This window comes from Rhincodon typus, chromosome 37 (assembly GCF_021869965.1).
Source record: "Rhincodon typus isolate 14 chromosome 37, sRhiTyp1.1, whole genome shotgun sequence".
NCBI lineage: Eukaryota > Metazoa > Chordata > Chondrichthyes > Orectolobiformes > Rhincodontidae > Rhincodon > Rhincodon typus.
The window spans coordinates 2703195-2714484 of record NC_063368.1 but is presented as its reverse complement, the minus strand read 5'-3'; the positions used below and the strand labels follow the sequence as shown (position 1 = coordinate 2714484).

General features: G+C 43.1%; 1 protein-coding gene across 4 annotated transcripts in view; it reads right to left on the bottom strand.

Annotated features, from left to right (window-relative positions):
- Positions 1-210: 210 nt before the first annotated feature.
- Positions 211-11290, bottom strand: part of serhl (serine hydrolase like) — a 59878-nt gene continuing 48798 nt past the window's right edge. For 3 of the 4 annotated variants that reach the window (XM_048617547.1, XM_048617549.1, XM_048617546.1), the window contains exon 13: positions 211-687. In XM_048617547.1, coding sequence (XP_048473504.1) covers positions 406-687 — 282 coding nt within the window. In that variant the 3' untranslated portion in view covers positions 211-405. Of the gene's footprint in view, positions 688-8019; positions 9439-11290 lie in introns of those variants that run through there. The other variant, XM_048617551.1, reaches the window with a different exon arrangement.

The window sequence follows — 11290 nt, the reverse complement described above, 5'->3', positions numbered from 1 at the left end:
AGTAAATCACCAATCATAGGCAGGGCGTGGCCTTGATTGGCACATTATTGACCAATAGAAAGCCCTAATTCTGATTGCCATCGGATACCGTCAAGCTTACCGACCCGCCCAGGTATGGAAGCGCTCATATGATTGGGGAATATTGGTTATATGCAGATTAATGGAAACATTTGGCGAAAGAGATTTAATTATTGCTCTTAATAGTCGATCTAATACATGAATCAGAGATTTAATGGTTACCAAAATGTGAATTATCTACATGCAGTCACTAATATTTTGTAACCCTGACCTGAAGGTGCTGAGATTTGATGAGTCTTTAGTTGTACTCAGGACATGTGAAACTTTTTAATTTTTGGACTTGGGAGGTGGAGTAGAGCTCCCTACCTAGGGGAGACCTTCAGTGGTTCACTTGAGCTCTACATCCCTATCTTGGTCAGTAATGTAAAACCATTGAATGTTATGGTATGTGATTTGGTCTTTCCCATTGCTAGTTGGTATTGTTTTCAATATATGGCAACAACAAATGTGTGCTTGTGACCTTTCTACACTTACACAGATGCTGGTAGACCTGCAGAGCACTGAGCTTTTCCAGCGGTTTCTGCTTGTTTCAAATTTGCACCTAGGTCTTCCCCCACTGTATCTTGATGATATCTCCCCAGTCTTCAATTCCACCTTCAGCAGGAAATTCTGAATGTGTGCAAATGAAGACAATAAATGATCCATAGAATCCTTATAGTACGGAAGCAGGCCATTCAGACCATTGAGTCCACACCAACCCTCTGAAGAGCATTCCACCCAGCGACCCCTACCCTATGCCTGTACCCCTGCATTTCCCATGGCTAATCCACCTAGCCTGCACATTATGGGAAATTTAGCATAGCCAATCCACCTAACATGGAAATTTTTGGACTGTGGGAAGAAACCAGAGAACCTGGAGGGGACTCACGCAGACAAGGGAGACTGTGTTGAATTTGCACAGTCACTCAAGACTGGAATTGAACCCAAGTCCCTGGCACTGTGAGGCAGCAGTGCTAACTACTGAGCCACCGTGCCACCCAGTTAGTTTTCTTTTAAGTAAAAACAAAATTCGAAGAAGAATCATATCCAACTTGAAACATTTAACTATCTCTCTCCATGGATTCTGCCATACCTGATCAGTTTCTACAGTACTTTGTTTCTCTCCCCTGAGATTTCCAGCAGTCACAGTACTTTGTTTTTATAGAAAAAAATAGTAACTTCTAAGAAAGTGAAAGGGGACAAAAATGGAGGAAAGGATGGAAAGCATCAATGTAAAATAAAGAACAAAAATAGAAATGCAGCAGGCCTGGCAGTGGGAAGGAAACAGTGTTAATGATTCAAGTCCAGTGACTCTTCATCAGAATGGTTAGTAGCTAGAAAAAATGGTATTTATGCTCAAGCCAAAGGGGGAAGGGGAAGAGGAAGTGGTGAGCTAATAGGTAGAGATAGAGTATGAAAGGGGTAGGTAAACAAGGAGATTACGGGTAGCAGGCCAGGACAGATAAAAGCTTGAATTTATGATAAGAAGTCCTAAGAGTGAGAAAACGGGTTACCTGTGGTGAATGTAACCCATGTAATGGCCCAAGGAGTACGAGAATGGGTGACTGTGTGCTAAAAGCAACCCATGTCAAAAGAGGACCAAATGTGGGTGGGTAAAAAGGATGGACGGATGGAATCGGGCTCTAACGACTGTGTGAGAAGTTGAGACCCAGAGGCTGCAGGGTCCCTAAGTGGAAAATGAGATGCTGTTTTTTCAGCTTGTGCTGAGGCTCAATGGAAGACTACAGTAGGCTTGCAACAGAAATGCTGGCCATGGAACACAGTGATGTGTTGAAGTGGCAGGCAACTGAAAACTCAGAGTCATTTTTGCAGACTGAGCATAAATGGTAAAAAAGTAAATACACTTTCTGCAATTGTATGGGAAGGTGCCATAGGGAGGTGTTGGGAATGCAGGCAGAATGGACCAGAGCATCCCAGAAGGGATGGACCCTGCAAAATGCAGACAAGGGAGGGAAGGGAATATGTGTCTGGTGATGGCATCTCACTGGAGGTGGTGGAAATGGCAGCTAACAATCCTCTGATTGTGGTTGCTGGTGGGATGGTAAGTGAGGACCTTGGAAATCCTGTCATTGTTGTGGGAGGGAACAGTGAGTGAAATGTGGGAGATGGGGTTGGACACAGCTAAGGGCCTGTGAACCACAGTGGTGGGGAATCCTTGATTGAGGAAAATGTTGGACATTTCTCAGGTTCCACGTGGAAGGTGGCGTTATCAAAACAGAAGCAACGGAGACAAAAAGAATGGGATGGAGTCCTTACAGAAAGCAGGGTGCAAGGATGTACATTCACAATAACCGTGGGCATCAGTGGGTTTGTATCAATGGCTAGCCTATCCCCAGAAATGAAAACAGAGATGTCAAGAAGTCGAAAATGTAGAAATTGAGATTAAATGACAAATAGGGCCAAAATCTGGAGAAGGTGTGAATGGCAGAATGATGAATATTTATTGTCCGAAAGCAAAAGCAAAATGAAAAATTGGTTAAAACTTGGCAAAAATGAAAAAGAAGTAGAGCTGACAGTCAGAATTTGTTAAGTCCAATGTTGAGTTTTTAAGCCTACCAAGTGTATGATCAAAAGACAATGTGCTGCTCCTTGAGCTTATGTTGAGCCCCACTGAACACTGCAGGAGGCTAAGAACAGAGAGGTCAGTATGAGAGCAAGGTAGAGAATTTAAATTGTAGGTGACCAAAAGTTTGGGGTCATGCTTAGATGACACCAAAATAGGTGGTGTAGTAGATAGTGAAGAAGATTATCACAAAGTACAACAGGACCTTGATCATATGGGCCAATTGGCCAAAAGTGGCAGATGGTGTTTAATTTATGTGAGGTGTCTGTTATAAAGCGGATGTTGAATCCCCCTGAGAACTAACATGTAATCACCCAAAGAGGGCTGCCTCGCCCTATAGTGTGTGTGTGAAAAGTGGTGTAATTTGCCTTTCTGCAACTTCTAGTGGTTAAACAAAATAAACCCCTGACACTCACTTTGCGATCAACAAGTTCAATTTATTTATCTAACTCTAACAGTGAACAAATTAACTTATTAACAAAGCAAATAAATCCCTTCTAACTACAACTATTTGTGAATAAAACAAGATTCTAATGGCATGCTGTTTCAATAAATACAAGCCACACCTATATATTGGGGTGGCACAGTGGTTAGCACTGTTGCCTCACAGTGCCAGGAACCCAGGTTCAATTCCAGCCTTGGGTGACTGTCTGTGTGGAGTTTGCACGTTCTCCCTGTGTCTGCGTGGGTTTCCCCCAGGAGCTCCAGTTTCCTCCCATAGTCCAAAGATGTGCAGGCTAGTTTGATTGGCCATGCTAAGTTACTCATAGTGTTCAGGGAGGTGTAGATTAGGTGGGTTATAGGGGGATGCTCTGAGGTTTGATGTGGACTTGTTGGGCTGAAGGGCGTGTTTCCACACTGTAGGGATTCTATGATTCAGACCAAAAGGGGATATTTCACAAAGTCATTACTCAACATCTGCTTGTATTTTATTCATTCTTGGGAAGAGGGCATCACTGGCTAGCCAGGATTTATTGCCCATCCCTATTTGCCCAGAGGGCAGTTAAGAGTCAATCACATATGCTGTGGGTTTGGAGTCACATGTAGGCCAGACCAGGTAAGGATGGCACTGTCTTTCCCTAAAGGGCATTAGTGAACCAATGAGCTTTTCCAACAATCAACAATGGATTCACTGTCATTATTAGACATAGTTCCAGATATTTATTGAATTCCAATTTCATCCACTGCCATGGTAAGATTTGAACCCAGGTCCCCAGAACATTATCTGGGTCAATAGTCCAGCAATAATACCACTAGGTCATCACCTCCCCTTGTTCTGCTCAGTAGAGAGAAAAGCTCCTTCTAAGCAGTGAACGCAGTGTGCCAAACTGAGAGAAGTACACACAAATCACCATTTCACCTAGAAGACATGCTCAGGCCATAGACAGTGAGTATAAGTATATATAGTCTTTCTAGGAGATCTACATACATCACATATGTGCAGTTTCATATCATTCCAACAGAGGGTAGCAGCATTTAGGAACATTGACTGATCAGGTAGACTAAGCATAGCCGGAGTAACAAGACAAGCTGCAGAAATTCTTACACCCATTTACTAGTAGCTAGAAAATATAAGATAGTTATTCACAATTTATAGAGCAGGGTGGGAGGAAAACAGAGTTTTTTTACTGAGTCATCACCCCTCATTCCCATTACCTTAATTTGATGCCCAGTCCAGAAATACTGCTATTGTCACATTATCATTCCTGGTTTCAATGATCTCATCCTTCTCTACCTTTGCAACCTCCAGCGCTCTCCAAGATCTCTGCACTCCTCCAATTCTGGCCTTTTGCATATTCTTCATTTTAGTTGCTTTCATTAGAGGCCGAGCCCACTGAATGCCCTGAGAACTGCATAGGAGCAGAAATTAGGCCATTCAGCCCATCGAGTCTGCTCTGTCATTCAATCAGGGCTGATAAGTTTCTCAACCCCATTTCCCCGCCTTCTCCCTATAACCTTTGATCGCCTTAACAATCAAGAAACTATCAATGTCTGTCTTAAGTATACTCAATATCCTGGCCTCCACAGCCTTCTGTGGCAATGACTTCCATAGATTCACCACTGTCTGGCTGAAGATGTTTCACCTCATCTCCATTCTAAAGGGTCTTCCCTTTACTCTAAGGATCTGCCCTTGGGTCCTAGTGTCTCCTGCTTACGGAAACATCTTTCCAATGTCCACTCTATCCAGTAAGTTTCAATTAGATCCCCCATCATCCTTTAAAACTCCGCTGACCCAGTGTCCTCAAACGTTCCTCACATGTTAAGCCTTTCATTCCTGGCATCATTCTCGTGAACCTCCTCTGGACCTGCACTAGGGCCAGTACATCCTTACTGAATATGGGGCCCAAAATTGCTCACAATGCTCTAAATGTGGTATCACCAGAGCCTCATTAAGCCTCAGAAGTACATCCCTGCTTTTATATTCTAGTCCTATTGAATAAATGCAACATTGCACTCATCTTCCTAACTACTGACTCAACCTGCAAGTTTACCTTAAGAAAATCCTGGACTAGGACTCCCAAGTCCCTTTGCACTTCAGATTTCTGAATTTCGTCCCCATTTAGAAAATAGTCTATGCCTTTATTCTTCCTACCAAAGTGCATGATCTCACACTTTTCCCACATTGTTGTCCATCTGCCACTTCTTTGCCCACTCTCCTAACCTGTCTAAATCCTTCTGCAGCTTCCCCACCTCCTCAATACTACCTGTCGCTCCACCTATATTTGTATCATTTGTAACTGATTCACTTCCTAAACCTCTCACCTCCATAACATTCCCTTAATGTCATCTGTCAAGACATTGGTCATCTGTCTTGATATGTCCTCATGGGGCTGTCAAGCTTCTTTTTGGTGATGTTTCTGTGGAACACCTTGGGGTGTATTACGACACTAACGGTGCTAATGAAGATTGTAGTTGGTTGTCTGTACAGATGAGTCACTTTAAAGAATGGTGAGAGGGATGAGAAGCTTTAATTAGGAGGGTTAAAATGAAGAGGTTGGGACCGTTCGCTTTGGTGTGGAGAAAGCTAAGAGGAAATCTGATAGAACGTTTCAAAATTACAGGTACTAGGACTAGGCTATTCAGCCCCTCAGCCTGCTCTACATTAAGTACAATCATGGTTGATCTCATCCCAGCCTCATCCTGCCCGGTCTCCATATTCGTTTAACCTGTTACTAACTGAAAATCTATCTCCTCCTCAACTTTATCCTGTGTCCCAGCTTCCATTGCTCTCTGGCACAATTCTCAGAGGGTTGTGAATCTGTGACAACGTCATCTTTCAGGCTGAATCAGACAGATTCTTTACTAACAAGGAGTTCAAAGGTTATGGGAGTAAAGCAAAATTGCAATCAGATCAGTGACAATCTTAATCAAATGGTGACACAGGGCCGAATGGTCTACACTTGCTCCTAATTGGTAAATAAGAATGGTGGTACCCTCACATCACGCCATTGTCAGCCATGCCTTACTTTGGGCTCTATCCTAGATCTCTGTGGGACTGAACAGCTGAATCCACAAACTTTTGGTCATGTGGAGATGGATGTTCAAGAAGTTAGTGGGATCCTGAGGGCAGGATTTGCTTCTTTTTCTCCCTGCTGCCACTCTGGCTCATTATTAATAAATTGTGACTCAATGCATCTTGATAAACAAGTCGTTGCCACTGAAGGTATGAAGAGGAGGGTTTATCCTGAGGTGATGAAGAAATGTGTCCTAGCTGCCCTCCTCCATGGTTCACAGCTCCTAGAGACAGGTCCCTTCCAAGATGGCAGTGGCAGAGTAGACAGCATCCAGGCTCCTGTGCCCAGGGCCTGTCTACTTCTCTTTTTTCTCTTCTTTTCCTATGTTGTTCTCTCTTTTCTGGCACTAGGCAGTATGAAAGTGTCTTTGTTGGGGTCCAGAGCGTGGTGGTGGCTGGTGAGCCTGAAGCAGGATCTGGAGGGTAGTGGCAAGGAGCTGAAGGTCCGAAGTGGGACTCGTGAATCAGTATCAAGGAGGCAGCCAGTGGAGCGGTAAGCACGGGGACCTGGTATCACCTGCTATGTCAGCAGAGGCCAGCGGTAGCTTCGTGTTGAGGTGGTTTTGGCCCAGCATCCAGCTGCCCAGGTATCCTCTGGGTGGATTTTGCGATGTCTTCTTTCCTGGGATCAGTGATGAGGTTGGTTCTTGGGACAGCTTCTGCAGAACCTCCGGCCTGGCGTGGTGTTTTTGCAGCGGTACTGTCTTTCTCTGAACCCAGGAACCAGAAAGTGAACTGAGATAGACTTTGTCTTAATTCTTTTTTAAAAAAACATTTCTTATCTATGACTTGTTATTAATACAGGTGCCATGGTTTGGCGACTTAAACACTTTTCACTGCTTTTTGTCTGTAAAAACTACAAGTGACAATAAATGACTATTCTTCATGCTTGATGACCCAATTATTGGGGTCAATTCCACCAGGCTTCAAGGAGAACTTTGGAGTTTCTTCAAAGTGTTTTTCTCTGTCCTGCCCTAGAACAATGTGTTGGTGACGATCAGCTTGGAAGCCATGGTCATCCAAAACCAACGCCGCTGGGCCAACCATTAGTTTATGATGCCCGAGTTCTGACTGCCAAAACAAATCATCTTCACCCAGATCAAGGAAGACATTCAAATGAGAGGAGGACAAATGAAGCATTTCAAAGACTCCCTGAAGGCTTCCCTCAAGAAATACAAGATAGATGTGAATACATGGGAGACCCATGTTCAGAAGAAACTGACTTGGAGGAACCCTCTGTACGAAGGGACACAATCTTTGAGAATACTAGTTGACAAAAGGAAGAATGGAAAAAGAACCAGAGAAAGGCATGCCATCAATCCCAAAGCCAAAGAACACTAATCCCTCCCTGAAATAACCTGTCAAATGCGTGGATCTAGGATCAGGCTTATCTGCCATATAAGGATTCAGAGCCTATGACCAGTGACAAGGAATTTCCAAGATGGATATTTATACTCATTTGTGAGCGATTGCTGACACCACTGGCCTTAGAATGTTGTCCATTTGAGGGTGGAGAAAATAGGATATATTGGAGGGCTTGGGGTGTGGGGATGGGGGCTGGAGGGAATATATACCTTATTGAATTTTTTTTGGAAATCCAAGTAAACTCTATCTACTGGTTCCCCTTTATCTAACCTGATCATTCTATCCTCAAAAAAACTCTAATTATCCTTCCATCATTGGACTTTAATACCTGAGACCTTGGGAGTAAAACGATTTTAAAAGGAGGAAACTTGGGCCTAGATTGGCTGCAGTGATCACCTGACCACAGAGCAAGGCAAATTCAAGAATTCCATTAATACATGAAATAATCTGAACTGAAATTACTATTTTATCTTTAAGTCATTCAAACTAGTCAACTGGGTGACACATCAAGAAGCTCACATTGCCTGTTTTAATTTACACCTGAATGATAAGTTGTTCATATTGCACATGCAAGGTTGCCCGTAGCCATCCAGTCTGGAATGCCAATGGGACCAGACTCAAGAATACACAATTGAATTATATTTCAATAGCTGTTTGACAAAGCAGCAGACACAAACAAAATTGGATTTTTAACAGCTGGAAGACACTCTGTCCCTGTTTCCTTCCCATCATTTGAAAGTCAGCACCAGTGATGAAACAGAGAAGCTGACTCCATCTACTTCACCTGGTTACAGCAGTTTAGGATTCTTGTTTGTGATTGGCACATGTTGCTTTCAGACTTAATATGGAGTTAAATTGTTTTACGATCACTATTTCCCAGAGGATTTGTTTTACAATATGATATTCCTAATTAACTCTTATTGCACTTCCCAATATTAGATCTAAAATAGCTTCAACCCTAATCAATTTTACAATGTATTGTGGCAGGAAACATTTGTAAAAAACATTCTGCAAACTTGTTATTCAGATCACCACTGGTAATTTGATTAATCCAGTTTATATGAAGATTAATGTTGCCCCACAATTACTGTCTTGCCTTTGCAACACACATCAATAATTTCCTGTTTAATGTTTTGCCCAATGCTATAACTAGAGTGAACAGGCCTATAAACTACACTCACCAATAATTTCTGGAACTATTTGTCACTGCTTAAAAATAAGGGTTTGCCCATTTATAGGGGAGGCAATGGCTTAGTGGTATTATCACTGGACTGTTAATCCAGAGACCCAGATGACATTATGGGGACCTGGGTTCAAATCCCACTATGGCAGATGGTAGACCTTGAATACAATAAAATATCTGGAATTAAGAGTCTAATGATGACTATTGTTGCCAATTGTTGGGGAAAAACCCACCTGGTTCACTAATGTCCTTTAGGGAAGGAAACTACCTACCTTACCTGGTCTGGTCTACATGTGACTCCAGACCCACAGCAATGTGGCTGACTCTCAACTGCTCTCTGGGTAATTAGGGATGGACAATAAATGCTGCCTAGCCAGCAATGTCCTCATCCCATTTATGGGAAAAAAAAGAGAAGTGGAAAATTTCTTTTCTCACAGAGCCTTTAAGTGCTGTCCTCAAAAGGGTAGTGAGGAAGAATGGTGAAAGCAGAGTGTTTGGCAATTTTTAAAGCAGAGACAGATAGATTCTTGATAATCAAAGGGAAGAACAGTTATCAGGAGTAGGGAGGAATCTAAATTAGATTCACCATCAAGCGGTGGAGTATGCTCCAGGGGCCAAGTGGGGCTATTCCCAATTTCCAACAAGTTCACATGCTCTGACCCTTGCTAATCCTAATTTCCACCCATTCTGGTTCAAATAGAGTATGCTGGAGAAACTCAGGAGGTCTGGCAGCATCTGTGGAGAGAGAAACAGAATTAATGTTTTGGGTCCATTATGATTCTTCTTCAGAACACATACAAGTTTGACATTTCTGGTTCTTCTATCACCTCAATCCTTGTGTGCTCAATGTACTGACTCTCATGACAGTAGAAACCTGCCATAGACATTTTAATTGTGTTTCAATGCCCTTTGACCTCTGCAGGGGCCAACCACCAACACCACAACAATTCCGACCGACCCATTAGCTCCAGGGACACCTTTACCAACAGAGGTATCTAACATTCACCTCTCCTCCTCCTCCCTTTGAGGTGGCATGTACAATTCAATTGTGACTCAGTTGATAGCTTTGGGGTTAGCAGGTTGCATGTTTAAAGCCCATTTTGGAAACTGGAAGATGAATCCAAGCTGGCCTCACCAGAGACCACTGCATTGTTGGAGATACCATGTCTTTGATAAGACAACAGATCAAGGCCCCATTGGGTAAACAATGCCTTAAGCAATTGCAGGGAAGTTTCTTTTCTCCTTCCCCCGCCGGACCCTGGCCAAGATTTGACCCTCAACCATCGCCACAAATCAGATGACCTAGACATTATTGTGTTGAAGCTTGTAGGACTGTGCAGTGCACAAACTGACTGCCACATTTCCTGCACTGCAACTGTGACGACATTTTGAAATTGGCCATAAAGTACTTCAAGATGTTCTGAGGTGGTGGAAGCCAAACCTTTGGAATGGGAGCTCCCTTCTTCTGCGATCTTCTGTTTGGGCAGGAGAAGATAGCATCAGAAGGGGCAGGCAGGAGTTGTGTACATTGGGATAGAACAGAGTGATCACTTTTCCCTAAATTCTGTTCATGTGAATATATTCTCAGTCCCCACTCTTTACAATAGGTAAGACTATGACTGTGTATTTTGCCCAAAATGTTTCAGATGATTTGAACAGCAAATGATACAAGTGAAGGCCAAACCTAGATAGTATAAGAATCTGGGAGCTCCCAGTGCCCTGACCCGAGGCCTTTGTTTATGTACACACAGTGGGGAGCACAGCTGCAGTGGACACATTCCACCCATTAAAACAGAAAGAACTGTGGATGCTGTAAATCAGGATTAAAAACACAAGTTGCTGGAAAAGCCCAGCAGGTCTGGCAGCATCCGTGGAGAAAAATCAGAGTGACCCTTCTTCAGACCGTTCTGAGGAAGGGTCACCAGACCTGAAACGTTAACTCTGATTTTTCTTCACAGATGCTGCCAGACCTGCTGAGCTTTTCCAGCAACTTCGGTTTACATTCCAGCCCTTTGCTGAGTTCAAGGTGAGCACCAACATTTGGTACATGCGCTAAGACTGATCTGTGAAATGAAGGTGTTGTTAGGGAGGGATGTAGAAGAGCAATTACATTGTTCCAAACAAGGATGGTGCAGGAGATCTTACAGATGTAGGTGCTCTGTGGGCCTACTGTCCTTGCTCTTCCAACAGGTTGAGCCTGTAGTTGGTACGTGAAATGTCTTGCAAATGGTACATAATGCAGCAGCGCCATATTGGTGATGAATGCAGGAGTGTAAAAGGTAATGTGGAGGATGTTGATTAAGCAAGATACTTAGCTTTGAATCATAGTGAACTACTTTAAATGTTGGATCTGCAATTCTTTGACCCCTAGAGGTGGTGGAAAAAGTTTAGGAATTTTGGCAAATTTCCCATTGCAGGATTCCTACCTTTTCCCAGATCTTGTGACCAATCCTGTGTGCTCAATGTACTGACTATTCTGACAATAGAAACATGTCATAGATATTTTTATTGCGTTTCAATGCCCTTCGTTCTCTGCAGTGGCCAACTACCAACAGCACAACAAATCCTACTGACCCAGTAGCTCCCG